The sequence below is a fragment of the Bubalus kerabau genome, chromosome 17, assembly GCF_029407905.1.
Source record: "Bubalus kerabau isolate K-KA32 ecotype Philippines breed swamp buffalo chromosome 17, PCC_UOA_SB_1v2, whole genome shotgun sequence".
Classification (NCBI taxonomy): Eukaryota; Metazoa; Chordata; class Mammalia; order Artiodactyla; family Bovidae; genus Bubalus; species Bubalus kerabau.
Genome location: NC_073640.1, coordinates 25,417,544 through 25,437,154, shown reverse-complemented (window position 1 = coordinate 25,437,154; position 19,611 = coordinate 25,417,544). Strand labels below are relative to the sequence as shown.

The 19,611-nt window shown below is 43.4% G+C and overlaps 1 protein-coding gene across 6 annotated transcripts in view; it reads right to left on the bottom strand.

Moving 5' to 3' along the window:
• Positions 1 to 19,611, bottom strand: part of FTO (FTO alpha-ketoglutarate dependent dioxygenase) — a 422,823-nt gene that overhangs the window by 148,793 nt on the left and 254,419 nt on the right. Inside the window, exon 9 of one of the 6 annotated variants that reach the window (XM_055553640.1) lies at positions 12,362 to 13,266. The exons of the other annotated variants lie outside the window; for them this stretch is intronic. Coding sequence (XP_055409615.1) covers positions 13,230 to 13,266 — 37 coding nt within the window. The 3' untranslated portion in view covers positions 12,362 to 13,229. Of the gene's footprint in view, positions 1 to 12,361; positions 13,267 to 19,611 lie in introns of those variants that run through there. 6 annotated transcript variants of the gene reach the window in all.

Genomic DNA, 19,611 nt, shown 5'->3' with positions numbered 1-19,611 from the left:
TGGCTAGAGGGCATCTCTAAACTGTAAGAATGTTGGCAAGGATACACTGAAAACCTGCATACTCCTATTTTGCTGATTGCAGTGCATATTGGTGCAACCCCTTTGGAAAGCAATTTGGTGATATGGACTGAAAACCATAAAGACAGTCATATCTTGATCAAGCAATCCTCCTTTCAGAGCCTAAGGAAGTAACCCAAAATAAGGGAAAAGCAGGATCAGTAAATATGTAATTGCAACAGTACTTACAAGGGTGTCAGATCAAAAGCAACTTAAACGTCCAACAACAGGGGAATGATTTTGCATATTCAATACATTTCCTTGATGGAATATCTTGCAGCCACATAAGAAAACTGCCTATAATTGTAAGTGAGAAAACAAAGGCTATGACAAGTATTTTAAAACGTGTATAAAAAGCATACGCAATAGACAAAGACTCAAAGGGAAATAGTCCCAAAACATTAATAGTTGTTTGTGGCTGAGTGTCTTTCTATTTTTTAAAAATGTTTCCACGTGGTCAATTTATTACTGAGGAGATCCCCATTTTGTTAAAGATACCGTATTATGCGTAACAGTGTGTACTAACTAGCAGCCCAGAAAGCACATCTTACTACAGATGATTTGATCTCACTTAGATGGTTTTATTTATTTTTAACTTAATATTTTATTTATTTATTTAGCTACACTGGGTCTTGGGGCTTCCCTGATGGCTCAAGCAGGTAAAGAATCTGCCTGCAAAGCAGGAGACACAGGTTCTATCCCTGGGTCAGGAAGATCTGCTGGAGTAGGAAACGGTCACCCACTGCAGTATTCTTGCCTGGAAAATCTCATGGACAGAGGAGGCTGGCGGACTACAGTCCATGCGGCTGCAAAGAGCTGGCCACCTCTGAGTGACTAAGCATGCACTCACTGGGTCTTAGTTGCAGCACACGGGATCTTCAGTTGCAACATGAGAACTCCTTAGTTGTGGCATGTGGGGTCTAGTTCCCCAACCAGGGATTGAATCTGGGCAAACCATATTGGGAGCCTATACGGTTTTAAAATAGTGAATTATCTGCTAATATTAAAAAGTTCAAACAGTTTCACATCCACAGCTCCTAGTGAAAAATCTGAGCATTCTTCACATCCCCACAAGGTACAACTGGCTGGAATGAAGATGCTACTGGTCCCTGCAAAAAGTCTTAGTGGTGGCCTGCTCATCACAGTTGCCACAAGTCTTCATCCAAGCCTGCTTTACTCTAACCTGCAACCTGCCTGATTGCTGGTCTGTATGATTAAGAGGGGAAAAAAAAGAACAGATGATGGAAAATGGTACCTAACTAAAATGCTTCTCTAAAGGTGAGTCACTGCATATTAGGCTTAGGCTTTGGCTGGACCATTATATCACCAGAAGTTCATGGTCCAGTCCACTATCATTTTCACGATACATGGCACAGGTGATTCTGGGGTCTTTCCTACCAACAAAAGGACAGTTGTACCCACCTCGATTCTCAACCCCAATCATGTTCCTCAAGCAACATTTCTGCCACTGCAATCGGTCTGCTTTTTCCTTGAAGCTCGTCCCTGGCAAGGCCCTGGCCACCTTCTTTCTCCGAGTTTAACAGGACAACAGAGGCTGACACACTTTAGACACCAGTTCACAGCCACATTGCCCGAGCTGCTTTTCCACATTAAAAATCCCAATTATTTTCTGAGTTTCTTGAGACAAAGAGCCAGCAGATTAAAGAAGGTACTTTCTTTCTCCAATTACGTACATATTTGAGCTGTGATCTGACGGAGCTCCAGCTCTTTTTACTGCGGGCAGATGTTGGCATTTTTCTTTTCCCAGGGGCAGGGGGTGTAAGAACAGAGCCTGTGTCGTAGCAAACTAGAGAGGTGGCATGGCAAGGTGTAGGGACCATCGTATCTACTGCATAAGGATGCCTCATGTTTAGAATGCCTGGGAGCCTGCTGTTTGCAAATCTCTACCCCAAAATCACCAATTACCATTAACACTCTGTGTTACATTCATTTACATAAGCCTCTGCCAAGCTACAACCTTGGTAGATAAATGAATTAGAAAGAAAACGAGCAAAAAATTTTTTTCTTAAGTAATTTACTATTCTTCATATCTGATCACATAAAAGCCACGGGAGTGATTCTGGAGTGAGGACCTTTAGCAAACACAAGGACTCCAAGCAGAATGTCCTTAACTGTTTCCTAAAGCTGGGAAAACTGTTCTTCAGGCAAGAGAGAAGATTTATTTCAGATAAAGGACAAATGCTGTCCTTTAATTAACAACATCTATCTCTGGGACAAGCCCATCAGGTATACAATACAGAAGATTCTTTTAATATAAAGGACAGATGGCAACTTCACTCTTGGGACTTTCAAGGCCGCCCCAGAAAAACACACAATTTTAAAAGGCTTTGAGAATCCCCTAAGGAGAGCCAGGCAGGAGACAAGAAAGCTTCATCACCCCATTTACAAAGTAAACCAGAAAGTGTCTCCGAACCATCCAGAAACACTTGAAGAAGAGCCGGGGGAAGCTGAAAGGGGAAAATAATAATGTCTGCCTCGTAGTCAGACTGTGAGTCTCGTGAGTTTCCTTTCCTCTCAGCCTGAAGGGCACCTGATGAGAAAGGGTATTAATCGAAAGTGCTGAAGAGCATGCAGGGCTCCACCATCAAATGATGAGAGAGCAAAACACAACTTTCAAGCCTCCTCATTTTTCCTGCTTTTCCTCCGTCTTTTTCTAAATCGAAGTATAGTTAATTTACAATGTTGTGTCAGTTTCAAGAGAACAGCAAAGTGATTCAGTTATACATATATATCTATCCTTTTACAGACTCTTTTCCATTAGAGGCTATTACGAGATATGGAGTATAGTGCCCTGTGCTATACAGCAGGTCCTTGTTGCTTACCTGTTTTATAGACACTGGTATGTATATGTTTTGTTAATATCAAAAACATCCAACCGGGCCATTGCCACCCAGCTGAGCACTGGGTTTGCTTGGTAAAAGGAGGCTAAGATGAGGTCCCCAGCCCGAGTGGAATGTCTCTCCCTTTTGGTTCTCATTAATTTGACTCCACACACACATGTGTTGCTACAAGATTCCTACAGCATGTGTGAGACCTGCCTAACTGGGTGCTAACATTGTAAACCACACATCAACACTTCTTGCCCGGGTGTTAATGTCTGTTAATGTCCTGCTGGGGAAAAGGCTCTTAGAACCAGGCCAGCGCCACAATTCAAGACTGCTTGCCGCAGGTTCTAGCCTTGGCGTGTTGATTCTAGACGGCGTATTTTATTAACAGCACTTTGGAGGGGGAGGGGTGCTAGGGCACGGTACTTGGTTTCAAGTTGCTGAGATGATCTCCACACAAGAAGCTTAAAAAGCCACATAAATCTGCAGGAATTTCGGGTTGAGGACTTAACCATGTGGAATTCGGCTACTGATACCCCAGATACCAAATTAGGCTTTTCTTCTGCTGCCCTGTGATGGCTTCTAACACAAGGATACGGGGAGGAAAAGGGCTTGCCAATGTCATGGTGAGTTTCCTTGTCTGCCCGTTTTCTGCAATCCCTCTGAAATGGTGTATATTTTCCTCCAACTGTATTTCCTAAGTTCCCAAGAGCACACATAATTTGCTTATATATCCAAAATGTATATATGCATGCCACAGATGGAGGTGAAGGAAGTATATACTGTGGGCTTCTTTTCTGTAACATAGGAAGAATGTACACGTGCACACAGACACACAAATATGAAAACAAGCTAATTAAGTGACAATTTTAATCATTCGGTGGAGTTTCCTCGAGCTTTGCTTGGCATCACACAAAGTGCATATCTAAGCCACACAACTCCACTCCTGCAAAAAATTGAAAAAAAAAAGAAAAAAAGACATACACACAAGCACAACCGTCAAAACCGGATTTGCCCTTCTCTAAATTAATCCAATTATTCAAATGTCAGTTATATCTGTCATAGCCTGGCTCCTTGGGTCGAACCAAACTGTTAAAAATTAAAACTGTTTTACTTCGTTTAGTCTTTCTGCCTTTTTAGTGTTAAATCCACAGTCTCGACAAAAAGTTGTGGGATTTGACACCCAGTGCAACACAACCCTATTGCTGTCATCCATGCATAATTCACTTTGGAAACATGCACTTCCTTTAAAATGTTACTAAAATATACATGTAACATATGCTAATTGCACTGCGTTGGCTTGTAAGCTCCAGCCACTAGGTTAGATGTAAACTTCGCCAAATGCATACACTGTACATAAAGGGATTATAAATGAAAGGAAATATCTCTGTCCCTAGCTCTGTCTCCAGCCTTGGCCAAACTGACAGCCCCAAATCCCAGTACCATCTAACATGCCCTTCCCGTGGAGAAGACAGCCTGTTCTCAGAGTCTTAATTACATCCCAGCTGACTGCCCAGCATTGCCAAAATCAGGCAACAAACGCTGGCCCTTCACTCACAATATGGTCTGCTAAACAGACTCCTGGTCACACAGAAAGAAACTTTCACAACACGGAGAAATAAAGGGACAAGCAGGAGATCAAGGGAGAGCACAAATAGTAACCTAGGGGATAGAAGAGACAGAAACAATGCTTCCCCACCACGCCAAAAAGGGAAAAGCAGAAAAGAGAGGAGAAAAGAAAAAAAGACAAACCTTCTCTTCCCAGAATCCTTGGGTACCACCAAGCAGCAGAATTTTAACAAAGCTATCCTTATTACAATGAAATCAAAGCCCTACTCAGCCAGCCAAGCACTGCTGCTCCTCAAGATGGGATGCTGATACCAAGACTCAGTAGATTAATGATGGTTAAGCAAGACTCACAGCCCCACATGGATCAGGCCATTATAATTACAGAAGAACAGCGTGCAACATTCTACCATTGCAAATGGTATCATATGTTTTCTGGCTGGCTTTTTGGGAAGGGTTTAGCTCATTTGACATGGGCAGAAGATATTAGAATCTTACAGTTTGTATCCACCTGTCTCTCACATCTACATACAGAAAATTAAGTTTCTGTTTGTGATCACATCGCATATAGGTGACAACCAAGACGGTCACCCAACATAGAGGCCATTTTTGGTCTGGCTCAATTCTAAACACAGACAAAGGACATAAATGAAATTTACTTTCAGGAGCTTTGGAAGGTACTTCTCCAGAGCAATAAAAACCAAGATCAGCAAAAGATCCTAAAAGGGGGGTAAAAGAGAAAGAATTGCCCTGTGTATTAAAACACTGAATGCTGAGAAAACCAACAGTAGTTTCAAAAAATGAGCACCAAATTAGAAGTTACAAGGGAAATGAGAAATGAACACATTTTCAATAGGTTTCCCATATTTTTCTACATTTGCTTCTTTTTGTCTCCCTTCTCTACAAGGATGGTGTTTTTAAAAATTAATGCACATTTAATTTTACTAATTGATTTTAGTATTGCAATTGTGTTTCTGAGGGTACCATATATTCAACACAATGGGAACAGTGCCCCCTGGCATTCGATCATGGACCAATCCTGGTTGATTTGAAATTAAGCTGCTTCTCACATGGGCAACTCCATGAAGTAAGTTCCAAAAGGACTATGGATTTAGCTATTTTAATGATAGTAGAGGAGCCTCCCAAACAAAGCAAAGGCAGTAGCTAGTCAAATAGCAAAAACGACTCACAGGTGTCAAGTACCAGTTACAAAGCACTTACATATATATACATCTGCACTAAGTTTCAAAGTTACACTGTAAGGTCAGTATTAGTCTTCCAATTTTATATAAGAGGACACTGAAGGTCGGACAAGTTAGATGGCTCATCCAAGATAATGGGGTTTTTGACCGCAAAGTGCATACAGCCCTGTGCAGCTGCTCTAGAAACACAGAAGGAAGAAGGATGAAGGAACTGAACGTTGCGTGTGCACAGGGTTGGACGAATCAGGAGAACACCAGTACCTCACTTTATAGTAAGAGCAGGGAGAGGGCTTCAGGCAGGTAGCAAGGTGCTGAAATGCAGCTCCTTCTAGTATCTTCCCTCCTCCCCAACATAGCCGCCCTTGGGTGGGGAAGATGAGGACATCAGAGATGCCTTTATTAGGACTTTCAAAGAGCGCGACTACGCGCTTGAGCATGCCACCACTTAAACAGCGCTGCCACTGCCATCCTAGCGCCACTGCTAATTCCTTCTTTGTAAAAGAAAATTATGCCACTAATCCCTATTATACGCGACAACACGACGCGATGTTTTAGAAAAGGAGTCATTATTTATATGCCTGGAGTAACAACAAGGAAACTTACAACTGTTAGGATAAATGATTCTGGGACTCACAAACTAGTTTTTTTTTTTGGTTGTTGTTTGTTTTTAGTTTTACCTCAGGGAAAATGCTGAGTTGAGAAAAACAAAAAAAGTTTCGTTATAATCTGAGTTTAGCATGGCTTAGCTAGAAATCATAATCTAATGCCTCATACGTAGCCCTAAAATTAAATCTTTATACTGTTTTATCCTTTGAGCTGTATAAAGCTATAAGACAAGAAAACAATGGGTTCAGTATACCTTAACAGTGCTGAGTAATAGCCATGTCAATGATTCATTACTTTCTCTGGAACTTAAATAATGAAGATTTGGAATCCTGCTTCCATTATAGAGACAGACTACATTCAAACTGCATCTTGAGAATTGATACCAAACATCCTTTGGGGATAAATTCACTGCAATTTGAAGTCTGGGAAGGCAACCAAGATATTTAATGGAAAGAACATGGACACATTAAACATGTGCTTAAAGAAGAAATTTTCAAAAAGAGAAAGAAAACAACTTTAAAATCCAAGCCAATGGGAAGGGTTTCAAATTATGCTGAGAGGACATCTCCCTTACTAGCAATCTATGTATCAACTAATAAATGAAAAGAGAATAAAATACTGGTTGTGTTCTGGTTCCTCTAAACATATGTCTTCCTCAAGGCTTTTTAGGCCAGGGTTTGGCAAGCTAAGGTCCATGGGCCAAATCCTGCCACCTGTTTTAGTAAATAAAGTTTCACTAGAACACAGCCCCCACCCCCGACCAGGTTCATTTATATATTGTCGACGGCAGCGCGTGTGCTTCGAGAGCAACTGTGACAAAGACCATGTGGCCCAAAGCCTAAAATATTTACTATCTGACCTTTTACAGAAAAAGTTTGCCAACTCCTGGCCTTGAAAAAGACCTGCTGTGATCCATGTGGCAGGGAGCTCAACCAATTCTAAATAACTCAGGCTTGTGAAAATGGGTTTAAAGTTTATATTTGAAGAATTACATTTTGTTTTATGCTCTGGCAGGGTTTTTCGTTTTCATAGTAGTGGCTGAAAGCCTAGTGCTGGGTTGGCATTATTATTAGGAACAACTACAGAGAATTTTAGCAATCTGCTGAAAGTTCCTTGCTGAAAGTTCCACTACCTGCCAAGACAAGAGGAAGTCATCTCACGCAGGCACAAATCTAAAGCTGGTGACCGTGGCTTCAGAAGCAACAGACCCAAGTTGAGTCCCTACCACTAAAATGACTTTAAAAATGTGAAGGGGGGGATTCCCTGGTGGTTCAGCGGTTGAGACTCTGCGCTGCAACGCAGGGGACATGGGTTTGATCCCTGGTCAGGGAACTAAGATCACACACGGTGAGGAGCGACTAAGCCAGCGTACCACACTAAGACCTGACCCGGCCAAATAAATTAATTAAAAAATAAAAATGTGAAGTGGGAATTATTTCATTAGCTTTCAGAGACCTAGTTTCTTCATTGGGAAAGTGAGGAAAAACCTCTCTGCATGAAGGTGAATGAGATGAGTTGTTACAATGAAGGTGAGGCCCTTACGCAAGGTCTGACACTCTCTAACTCACGTCTAGGAGAGAAGAACAGAATGGTAAAGAAACCGCCTGCCAAGAAGGGAGACATAAGAGACACAAGTTCGATCCCTGGGCGGGGAAGATTCCCTGGAAGAGGGCAGAGCAACCCACTCCAGTATTCTTCCCTGGAGAATCCCATGGACAGAGGAGCCTGGTCGGCTACAGTCCATAAGGTCGTCGAGAGCCGGACACGACTGAAGCGACTCAGCGTGCACATAACAAGCTCTCGGGCAGGCTCTTTGGCTGAGGTCGCCACCGTGTTCTCCATGCAATCCACACAAAATTGGCCAAATAATCAAGGCCCTATCAGTCATTCAAAAGATACAGAACAGTAAGTGCAGGTAAGATTTGGAGAGAAGAGCTTATCACTCACGCTGGTGAGATACAAAAGCAGAAATCTGAAGAAGAACGAGTTCTGGATCTGAAATACACGTGTGCAGCTATTATATTGGGCTTGCCTGGTGGCTCAGATGGTAAAGAATCTGCCTGCAATGCAAGAGACCTGGGTTCAATCCCTGGGTCGGGAAGATCCCCTGGAGAAGAGAATGTCAACTCACTCCAGTATCCCTGCCTGGAGAATCCCATGGACAGAGGAGCCTGGTAGGGTTACAATCCATGGGGTTGCAAAGAGTTGGACACGACTGAATGACTAACACACTACACACACAGCTCTGGGAAGAGACCCTGTGAAAGAGGTTAACACAAACAAGGAGACAGTGAACATGACTTAGGAGTGAGGACCAGTGATTCAGATGCTTTGGGAGGCTGCAGACATCACCTCCCCAGCATACTGGTTCCAGTGAGTACTCACGGAAGTGGTACTACTTGACGTGTTCAAGAACTACCAGCTAGGGTGGTGGAGGCCAAAGGCGCCTTGTGAGAAGTCTTATTTCACACTGCCCTTTACCTAAGAGTTCATGATGCAAGAGATTCAGTGATACCACCAAGGATGCGTCATGAATCAGGACTGGTGCAAATTGCCGATGACATCGGTTAGCCTAACAATTCCCCAAGGGCCCATCCCAACATGTGCTGACTGAATTAATAACAAAAGTGGATTGGAAAGCAGATTTCAGGTAAAGCTGATAAATGGCTGACGAGACCTAAAATTGGAAAGTCTCCGATAAAAATGAAACACAAGCCAGTGCATCTGGCTGGCAAAATCCGTCTTCCCAGCCTCGAACTGAAGCTGGAATCTACCCTGGAAGAATGCACAATAGAACTCCCATGAAAGAGCTCCAAGAATTTAATACCTGTTGCAATTTTCTCCAATTTAGTCTGTGAAATAATAACACAGACAGCAATTACCATAAAGGAAAACTTCAGGTGCAACAGCATTAGTTCAACAGCTGGGATCAAGTGTCAGCCCAGAATAACAAATTTCATTCATTTCATCTCCAGCTCTGGAGACATGCTGCTACTGGCTTTAATAGTCAGGAATGTCTGTTGGCTAAGTGACTCTGCAGAGCTAGTCAACTGAGGGCGGCCTGCGACAGTTTAATTGGGCAGCTCGAGAGAATTCTACCTGGGAGCTGGGAGCGGTGGTCCCTAAACACCCATAACGCGGCACCCGATGCTGAGCAGAGCGGACTACAGGAGGAGAAGCGGGAAAAAGGAGAGCTTCTGATGGCGGGATCTCTCATTGACACTGGCGTCAGCCTGGCTATGGTGCATGGGAGCGGCAGCCGGAGAGAGGTGGGGTTCAGAGAGCAAGCCATCATTGATCTTGTATTGATTTCTGGACACGGCGCCCTAGATCCACTCCAAGATAGAATGACAGTTGTCGGCTGTGTGCTTATGAGAGACGAAACTGACTCGCACCAAGCAGCCCTCTTGTTTTCTGATCATGTTTCCTTTAGAAACACTCCAACCACAGATTTTTTTTTTTTTTAATTCCCGGACAGAGAAATCCAAACAAGTTTATCACGGAAAAAAGAGGGTTAGGGACTGGTTAATCAGCCATTTGTCTTGGCTGCTCTGGATCTCAGAGTCAAGGGGTCGAAAGCAAGCACAATTGGGCCCTTTCGTTTTATCTCAGGTATCCCCCCGTCTTTGGTAATTGAACCCACTCTTCGCGGTCAGAGTTCCTGTCACTCATATGCAATGTCTGTCATTACTGAGAAATGCTTCATGTCATAGTACACTGACAGAACCACTACGGCAAGGCTAGCGAGACTCCCCCAGCACCAGAGCTAAGACAATGGGAACCTCTTTCAGGCCAGTGATGTTTAACATTTTATGTGCTGACATTGTGTCTGTAAGCACAATATAATGAAAGTCTAGTCAATGGGAGATAAAAATTCATACTTTCCCCTCCTTCAGGGGCTGCCAGGCGAGATCAGAAATAAAACAAGCTGGCAGCTCCGATGATGCCATTGCACCAGGGCCACGGCAGGCCTCGTCTAAGTGCGCTATGTGGATTTATACACCGCACTCACAGCCGTGCACGCGCACACGCGCCCATTTGGTTTTGGTCCGGCTGGTGTACAAAACTCACCTGTCCCTGGGCAGGTGATGCATGAGTCACTGTCACGGGATCAGTGACCTTAGAAATCAAACCCTTCTTGGAATGTGTTTTGGACACTCTGACGCTATGGAAGGCGGGGGGGGGGGGGCCTGGCAGCACCTTGAACAAAGCATGACTCCATCACTGTTTGGAAGTCTCAGCATGAGTTCTGAGAAAAGGGTGCCCCAGAGAGATGCTCAAAAGCTCCAGGTCCACTCGGGAGCACCACTGACTCCTGGTTTTCCAGGCCTGCAGCCTACTTTCCCAGCCTTACCGTGCTGTGTTTCTTGCCATGCAGTGTACACAGAAGGCTCCGTGTTACTCACTCCTTTTCACACCTCCTGCTTTCATGCCCCTGGACCCTTGCACATCTCTGTTTCACTTGGGAAGTGCTCTCTCCCTTCCCCACCTCCCTCAGGGCCCCGCTCATAGGTTCCCTGTTTATGGAAGTGGCTGATGCCCCTGAGTGGTTCATCACCCTCTTTGTGGTTAAGAACCTAGAAAGACCCTGGGGGTAATCTGAGTCCTCATTCTGACGTTGAAACAAGTTTGAATGTTGTGCCTCAGTTTCCTCAGCTCTAAAATGGGGTTAACAGTAGCGTCTACCTCCTATGGCTGTTGTGAGGAGTACATGAGATAGCCCACTGGAGCAGTTACAACGCTCACATGCTCTCCAGACAGTACCCAGGAAAGAGCAGCATTCAATAAATACCTGCTTTCATGACAATAATAATGATGCTGATAAAACATCAACAACAACAATAATAATTATATCACTGCAATCGGTATTCTCAAAGCACTCTCTTTATCCTGTGTGTCTGCTTAGTCATGAAGTGTGTCTGTTTGCAACCCCATGGACTGTAGCCCACCGGGCTCCTCTGTCCATGGGATTCTCCAGGCAAGAATACTGAAGTGGGTTGCCACGTCCTCCTCCAGGGGATCTTCCCAACCCAGGAATCAAACCTGTGGCTCCTGCATTGGCAGGCGGGTTATTTACCACTGAGCTACCTGGGAAGCCCCTCTGTTTATAGTAGTAATACAATATCTCATGTTTTTCTGCTGTGCTCTTCCATTTGGCACAGGGCTGTGGGCATCAACGCCATCTGAGAATTTGCTAGCAATGCAGACTCTCAAGCCCCACCTGCAATCCGTGTGTGCACGTCCACAAAGTGGTCCTGACGGTGATCCCGAGGACACGCCCCCGGGCTTGGGCTCAGTGTCCTGACTTCCTGCTACAGCACATCAGCTCCTGTCCCCCCAGACCCATGTTCCTGGGAAACTTACTTAACGTCTTTTTGCCTTGGCTTGTCTTGCCCTTGTTAAAATTAGGGATACGATTAAAAAAAAATACTTATTGTTGTAGAGGTCAAATTAATTCACATAAAGCTCTTATTAAAAATTCTGGGCCTGGCACAGAGAAGCACCCATTGAGGAACGAACTCATATTGTGCATGCTCAGTCACTCAGGCCTGTCGACTCTTTGCACCTCCACGGACTGTAGCCCCCAAGGCTTCCCTGTCCTTGGAATTTTCCAAGCAAGAATACTGGAGTGGTTTGCCATTTCCTGCCCCAGTACTATTATTACTGATACACACAAAGCACTTGGATGCTTTAGCAGGAGTTCCATAAGAGTTACTCCAGCAGTGTTCACCTGATGTTCAGCCTCCTGCAGGCAGAGAGCTTGCCTGATTCATCTCTGTAACCCCCAGGAGCTGAGCTCAGGCCTGGTTACCTGGAACTCTGTAGTGAACCTAGAGGCCCAGAAGGCAGGCTGGCTATTGATCTGCGGTTGATGCTGTGTCGGCCGCAAGGCAGAGAAACAAGACAATTCACTCCAGACTCAGCGGCGGCTTTCCCGAGGCCCCCAGCCTGTGGACCGATTGTCTTTTGCTCAGATCCCCTCCCTGGTTTGGAGGCTGCCTTCACTAAAGGTCACACCCCCTAAGCCTGGTAACTTTGGATTTAAAAATCATTTTGACTTGATATTTTACAGGGAACATGGCAGGCTTAGTGAGTTTAATCTCTCTCTCTCTTTTAATACACCGGAGGTGGGACACCTTTTAACCTATCTGACAAAGCTTTAAAAAAGCCTCTGCTTAGAAACTGACTGCAGCCTGAAGCAGAATGTAAAAGCTGGCCGTCAGCTTTCCACGCTGGAGGGGGCCAGCCCACAGAGTCACAATCACTCAGCCCTCCTCCGGCAGAAATCAAACTGTACTCGCCAGTTCATCTCCTCCTCGACCCCTCCCTTGAGAAAATCAGAACCGGCCGAAGAAAAGAAACAGCTCTCCGGCCAGTAAGCTGGCCTTCTTTGAATGGCCTGCTTCAACAATCTCTTCAAATTGGCAGGTATACAACACACCAAGAGTATTAAAAGGCTGGTTTTGCAGCAAAGGAATGATCTAACCTGCTTGGGAAAAGCTCCCATTTTAGACAAGCACCAGAACCATAATTAAGTAGTAAATGTTGGCTGTTGTTTATTGAAAGAAAACATGCTAACTATACTGATTATAAAAAAGACTCATATAGCTAGTCCAGGAGTGAAAACTGTAAGTCTAGGAAGGTCTGCTATTTAATCCAACAGAAGACAAGATCCCTTCAAACATATCATCACAAGCTAGAAGGCATCAGCAGTTAGCAGGGGGTAGCCTCTAAGTGTCTAGATCTATAGGCATCACTAATATCCTGGCAGCAGAAAAAAATGTAGTGGGTTTTAAAAGACATATTACATTTAAATCTAAGGGATAAATGAACAGACTCCATATCTGGATGGCTGTTTCTATCATTCCTTGTAACAAAAGGTTACCGGTGATTCCAGATTTTTCTTCTCCTATTTCCAGTAGTGGGAATGAAGGGACAAGAATTGAAGATGCTATCTTTCGATCTCTGGGAGCAATATCAGGTAGATCCTGGCAATAGAGAGAGAAGCTGAAATGATACTGGTATACAAATAATTCACATCTCTCTCTGAAGGCATTACCACTGTCAAACTGGACACAATAATAAGTCAAGTACGATCCCAGCAAAGCGTCACAAACCCTGTTCCCACTACCGCTTGAGAGCAGACCGTGGTGAGAGTCTCAGACCCTCTCTAGATCCCTACAGTCCAATACTAAGCTTTTTCTGGAGCCCTACCATGAACTGTGAAGAATTCAGGCAGGAAAGTTTCAGATCTCAAAGTACCAGGCTCTGAAGAATAAAATGAAGTCTCTTTACCAAACCAAGTGGGGAAGATGCACGTGGCAAAGATATTTTTTTATGCTGAAATATTACACGGCCAAATGTTCCTGTCAAATTGTGGTTTAATTACCTTGGCCCCCATGCCTCTTATAATCACCTGTCATTAGCGACAGTGCTGGCATCTGTTTACACGTCTGTCAGAAATGCCAGCCTAGCTGAAGCCGGGGGAGAAGAAAACTTTTACGGGGCTATGGCCTCTGTTTAAAAAAAAAAAGGTCACCTTAAGGTTGACCTGTCACCACCCAGGGCCATCCCTCAAAAGATAACCTAAGGACAGAACCCCTGAAGCAAACAATGACTTCCTAGAGAAACACATTTTAAATAGGGTTGTTTAGAGATGCTCGGACCAAAGAAGAAAATGTTGGTGATTCATGGGCTGTATTATGTCTCCTTTCAAGGCATTTCTGCTTGCCTCCAGGAAATAACACCAGTGATAATGTGTTCTACATTCCAATGTCTTCAGGGTCTTTCCACCCCGGTGCTCTCCTCAACCTTACAAGGTCACACCTGACACCTACTTCTTCCATTAATTCTCCTTTCCTCCTCCAGGGACTCAGTCTGCTTTCCTTGCCACTTAGTAGCTGCCACTGCCTACTCTATTTGAGAGGATTTTCTCCCCAGGACTGGCTTCATTGTAGGCCACCACCTCCCGAGGGCCCCCTTTCTTCCCCACATCCCTAAAAACAAACACCCAGATCCTTTTGTCTTGACATTTTAGCACATCAGCAGCAGATAAGTGAGAGAGCAAGTGGGAGAATGACTACATCACAGAGCTACTCGAAAACCTGTAACATTTTTAGTTCATGGTTAGTGATTTTGAGCTTCTGATGCTCTTGCAACACATTTAAATTGGCCTGAACTGAAGTTCGGACCATAACTGTCTTTATTTAATTTTCTCCAAATTCAGTTTCATCTTCTATAGAGACAGTAGTACTCAATATTTGTACAATGACTCGGAGGAAGAATCATGAACATACATATAAAGCATCAACACACAGTAGGTACCCAATATCTGCTGGGCTCCATTTTGACTCCCTCTTTCTTTCCATAAAAACTTTCCCAACTCATAATGACTACTGATTTCAAAGAGCCCATGATTTACTTATGGCTTTTGCCATTTAATCTGGCACTTCTCTCACAATCAATTCTGTCCGCTTTCTGATGCCTGCCAAACCTCGATTAGAAGACAGCACTGAACACAAAATGCAAACTTCCAAAATGTTTTGTAAATGGAATTTGGATCAATTTCTATTCAGAGATAGCAAACACCATGATGCAATGAAATCTTTACCCCAACCCTAAGCTCTGACCACTCCTGCCTCTCCAGCCCCGTCCCACATTCTTCTCCTCTCATCACACCTCTTACTCCTGCATGGACAGGTTTTCTCAGCTCCTTAAACATCAGTCTCTGTCTTCTTCTCTGTCTTCTCCTTGGCACACATACTCTAAGCTTTGCTGTAACCAAGGCCCCCGCTGCCTCCCTTCTGGCTCAGCAGCCTGTGAATTCCACCATGAAGGGCAGGGAGGCCGAGATGCACACCCTACCCCAGCTGCAACAGCGGAAGCACTTTCCTCCACCTTCTAAAATTTTGAGAATATTAACCCCTTCTTGAACTTGTACAAAGGCACTTCCTGGAGGCATGCCCCCTCTAGAGTTCTGCACTTCATTTCTGGGGCCACCTATCTCCCTCTGACCCTCTTTTCTCTTTGACTTTAACCTTCAGCGACAGTTATCTCAGGGGACTTCCGAGGTTTCCCAGTGGTTAGGACTTTGCCTTCCAGGGCACAGAGTGCAGGTTCAATCCCTGGACGGGGAACTAAGATCCCATGTGCCTCAGGGCCAAAAACCCCAAACATAAAGCAGAAGTGATATCATAACAACTTCAATAAAGATTTAAAAAATGGTCCACATCAAAAAATCTTAAAAAACATTTTTTTAATCACCCCAGGTTTCAGGGCTGGGCAAGGTGCCTTGTCTTCCCTTAAATGACAAGGTAACATTGTTCCAGGAAAATATTCAAAACCCTACCCACACTCTGAGGTAGTTTTAGGGGAAAAACAATCATGTATCTTGCCAAATAAAAGGCCCATCCACATGTTGTTAAGTTTCTGACACATCCCTTAAAAGAAGATTGTTTTTTTGCCCCACAGAGAAATCTGAGAACTCTGAGTTTGCCTTGGTGGTGATTTGAACAACTCTAGTTACTAATTCCTTATTCTTAAGATACAGTCGAGCTTCCCTGGTGGCTCAGTGGTAAAGAAACTGCCTGCCAAAACAGGAGACATGGGTTCAATCCCTGGTCTAGGAAGATCCCACATGCTGCAGAGCAACCAAGCCCTATGATCACAACTATTGAACCTGTGCTCTAGAGCCCAGGAACCTCAATTACTGAGCCCTCGCGCTTCAACTACTGAAGCCCACATACTCCAGGGTCTGAGTTCAGCAACAAGAGAAGTCACCGCAGTGAGAAGCCCGAGCACCAGTCTGGAGAATCACCACAACTGGAGAAAAGCCCACGCAGCAGCTAAAACCTAGCACAGCCAATCAATCAATCAATACATTTTCAGATCCATTTCCTCCCCTATCCCTTCCCTTGTCTCTTTGAGATTCCAAAATGAGTAAGAGAGAAAGCTGTGAACTGGCTTCATATATATCAACCATTTATGAGCCTCTTTTCCTTGATAACCACTAGAGCCTGATCCTGGGTGTTACACTTTCCATAGGACCTTAGCTTTCCTTATTAAGTCTGACGCCATGGGTGAAGGGAAAAAAAATGCATTTATTTTACAGACATGCTTTGGGGGCAGCTACTAAAGGGTATTCTGTTAGCTCACTATGGTCAAAGAAATCAGCCATAGCTGGCACCATCACACATTGTTTCAGAAAAATGCACTGTGGAGAATTGACACTGTACCTATAATTTCAAAAGATCTGCTCATGTAAACCAACCAGCAGCATGTTCTGCCACATAATGGAGAAATTCACAGGATGCTGGCCCCCAGGATGGCTTCTGTGGCTATAAAAGCCCCTTCATGCTGGATTTTTTTATATTTGGTAAATTAATAGTTTACTGTTCCAAGATTCCTCCGTGTTTATATTATTGCTTTTCTAACATAAAAGTTTGCAGTTGTTATGGAAACATATGGTAACATTTGCTGCTAAATTTTAAATGCATTTTCTACCCCTGTTACACACCTGAAATGAAGCCAAAAACTCTCTTTGCTTTACATTAGGGTGAAATTCAAACTGGTCTGGATGACTATAAATGGTTACTGTTTGTCTTGGCTCCTACCTGTATCAGATTTAGACGGAGGAATCTTAGGGAAAGAAATTACACGGGATAAAATGGATATTTCTCAATTACAAGGCCTGCAATTCCAGTGGCTCCAAATATCAGCTTTCTGTTTCATCCCAGCCTGCCAGCAAGAAAGTGGTGGGGCTGGACAATAAAAGATCGACAACGTTTACTCTCCAGAGCCAAAAACTTCTTGTTTTGATTATCCTGGAGGAGGAGGCTGCCAATCCTGATCAGTGAAGTCTTGTTAGCAAATTAAATGGTTGTAGATTACAATGGTGCAAAACGTGAATTTTAGCCCCTGGCTTCAACTTGAAATGACCAAGATACACATTCTTCCAACTCATTTTGTTCAGCAATTTTCGTCTTTGAGCATCTCGCGATTCTCAGGTAATTGCTCATGGTGACTCTTGGTCCTTGGGGACCTTGGCTTGAAAACACTTATTGAAGTTTTCTAAGTGACCCTATTAGCGATTTCTCCACACCTTCACACCTCATCCAGATAAAGTTTCCTTGTGCAGTGTGACTAGTCATAAACACTGGGAAAAAAATGAAGCACTTAGCTCAGAAAAATATCAGATGAGATCTTGCCTGTTTGAGCATCTTTCTGGAATTTTAAATCAAGATGAACCAAGAGTCACAGAAGAACTTCAGATGTGCACATTCAGCCTTGCTCTGGAACCCAGGAGAACTAATTCCCACTTATATCTTGGTCCTGGGGGCTTGATCTTCTATGTATTTCATTTGATAAGAGTTGAGATGAATTGTCACAGGTTAACTCTTTGTCTTTTCTTTCTGGGACTATAACCATGTTATTTGCTCAAGATCTCCATTTTAAGTTTCAGACAAGATCAGACATTATTTCTATATATTTGAAGTGAATGGGTGAAAGAATTAGGACGTTTTTCTAAGCATGGAAATATGAGAGGTTGCCAAAGATCTTTTGCTCCCTAGGCCCTTGCTTGGTAAGAAATAAGTGTCACTTAATGGGCTGGACTTCTCATGGGGCTCAGTGGTAAAGAATCCACCTGCCAATGCAGGAGATGCAGGTTCGATCCCTGGGTCAGGAAGATCCCCTGGCGAAGGAAATGGCAACCACTCTAGTATTCTTGCCTGGGAAATCCCATGGACAGAGGAGCCTGGAGGGACTACAGTCCATGGGGTCACAAAGAGTCGGACATGACTGAGCACGCACGCATACATGCATCCCCTAATAACATACAAGCAGAAGGGTCTATGGCAGTAACTAAAAAACATAGCTTTATAATTTCCCTGCACCCCCGCCTTTTCATTAACTTCAATAAAGAATCTCAAGTTCCAAGTCATCTGTGCAATACTTAGCATACACTGGAACATAGAGCAGGACCCGACCAGTAGCACAGGTTACAGCCTTCACAGAATATGGATGACCACTGCATTATTATATTACACATACATAATATGTATAATATATGTAAATAATATCTACAAACTTAAATATTATTTACATTATACAGTGGGCCTCCCTTGTGATTCAGAGGGTAAAGAATCCACCCGCAATGTGGGAGACCTGGTTTGATCCCTGGGTTAGGAAGATCCCTGGAGAAGGAAAAGGCTACACACTCCAGTCTTCTGGCCTGGAGAATTCCATGGACTGTATAATCCAAGGGGTCACAAAGAGTCAGACACAACCAAACGACTTTCGCTTTCACATTACATAATATATAATTACATGCAGTATGCGTTTTCATATTTGTCTACCTTTCTTCTTTGGAGAACAGAGGGTAATATTCCTTAACCCAACAACATGTAGAAAAATACAATAATTAAAAGGCAGACACCAGCATTATTTTACAATATATACATATATCAGATTATCATATTGTACAACTTACACTTATACCATGTTACACGTGAATTATATCTCAATAAAGCTGGGAAAAGCGGGTGGGGAGAAGACACAAGAACTTCACTCCCTAGGCTCAAAGCTCTGGTCTGGCCACTTATAACTTGTTATCTTGGGCAAATTCCTTGTCTTTCTGGGTCTTAGTTACCTTAACTGAAGTATCACCTGAATTTTAAGGTATCTCTATAAAATGGAAATTAAAACAACTCTTCCTTCACTGGGCTGGCATGAAAAGTAAGCCAGGAAGTATGGGGGAAACACTTAGAACAGTACCCAGCACATAGTCAAGATTCACCAGAGGTTAGCTCCTCTTATTAACGATGATGATCATCACCATCATCTTCTTCATAACTAACAGCATAATTATGACTAAGATACATGTTTCCTAATCCCTTCAGTTTGTCAAGGACAGCACGTTGTGATGTGCTCCACCATCGTGATTTTTAGCAATATTCATGAACCACCTACAGTATTGTATTTCCAGAATTTTTCTTTAAATCAGTTTTAAAAAATAACCATACAACTTAGGTTCTTTCCTGGCCGTCCAATGGTTAAGACTGTACTTTCACTGCAGGGGGCATGGGTTCCATTCCTGGTCAGGGAATGAAGATTCCACATGTCATGTGGTGTGGCCAAAAAAAGAAAGAACTAAAAAAAAAAAAACCCAACAACTTAAAGATGGATTTTAGTCCTGTCCTCAAAAATATGACTTGGGAATCATGGATCCAAATGTCAATCATGTCTGTCAATCTAAAGCAAAATATGTAACTTTTAAAGTAACAATCTTCGGTATATTACAAAATCACTTTCTGTACCACCTGTACATTGTGGTT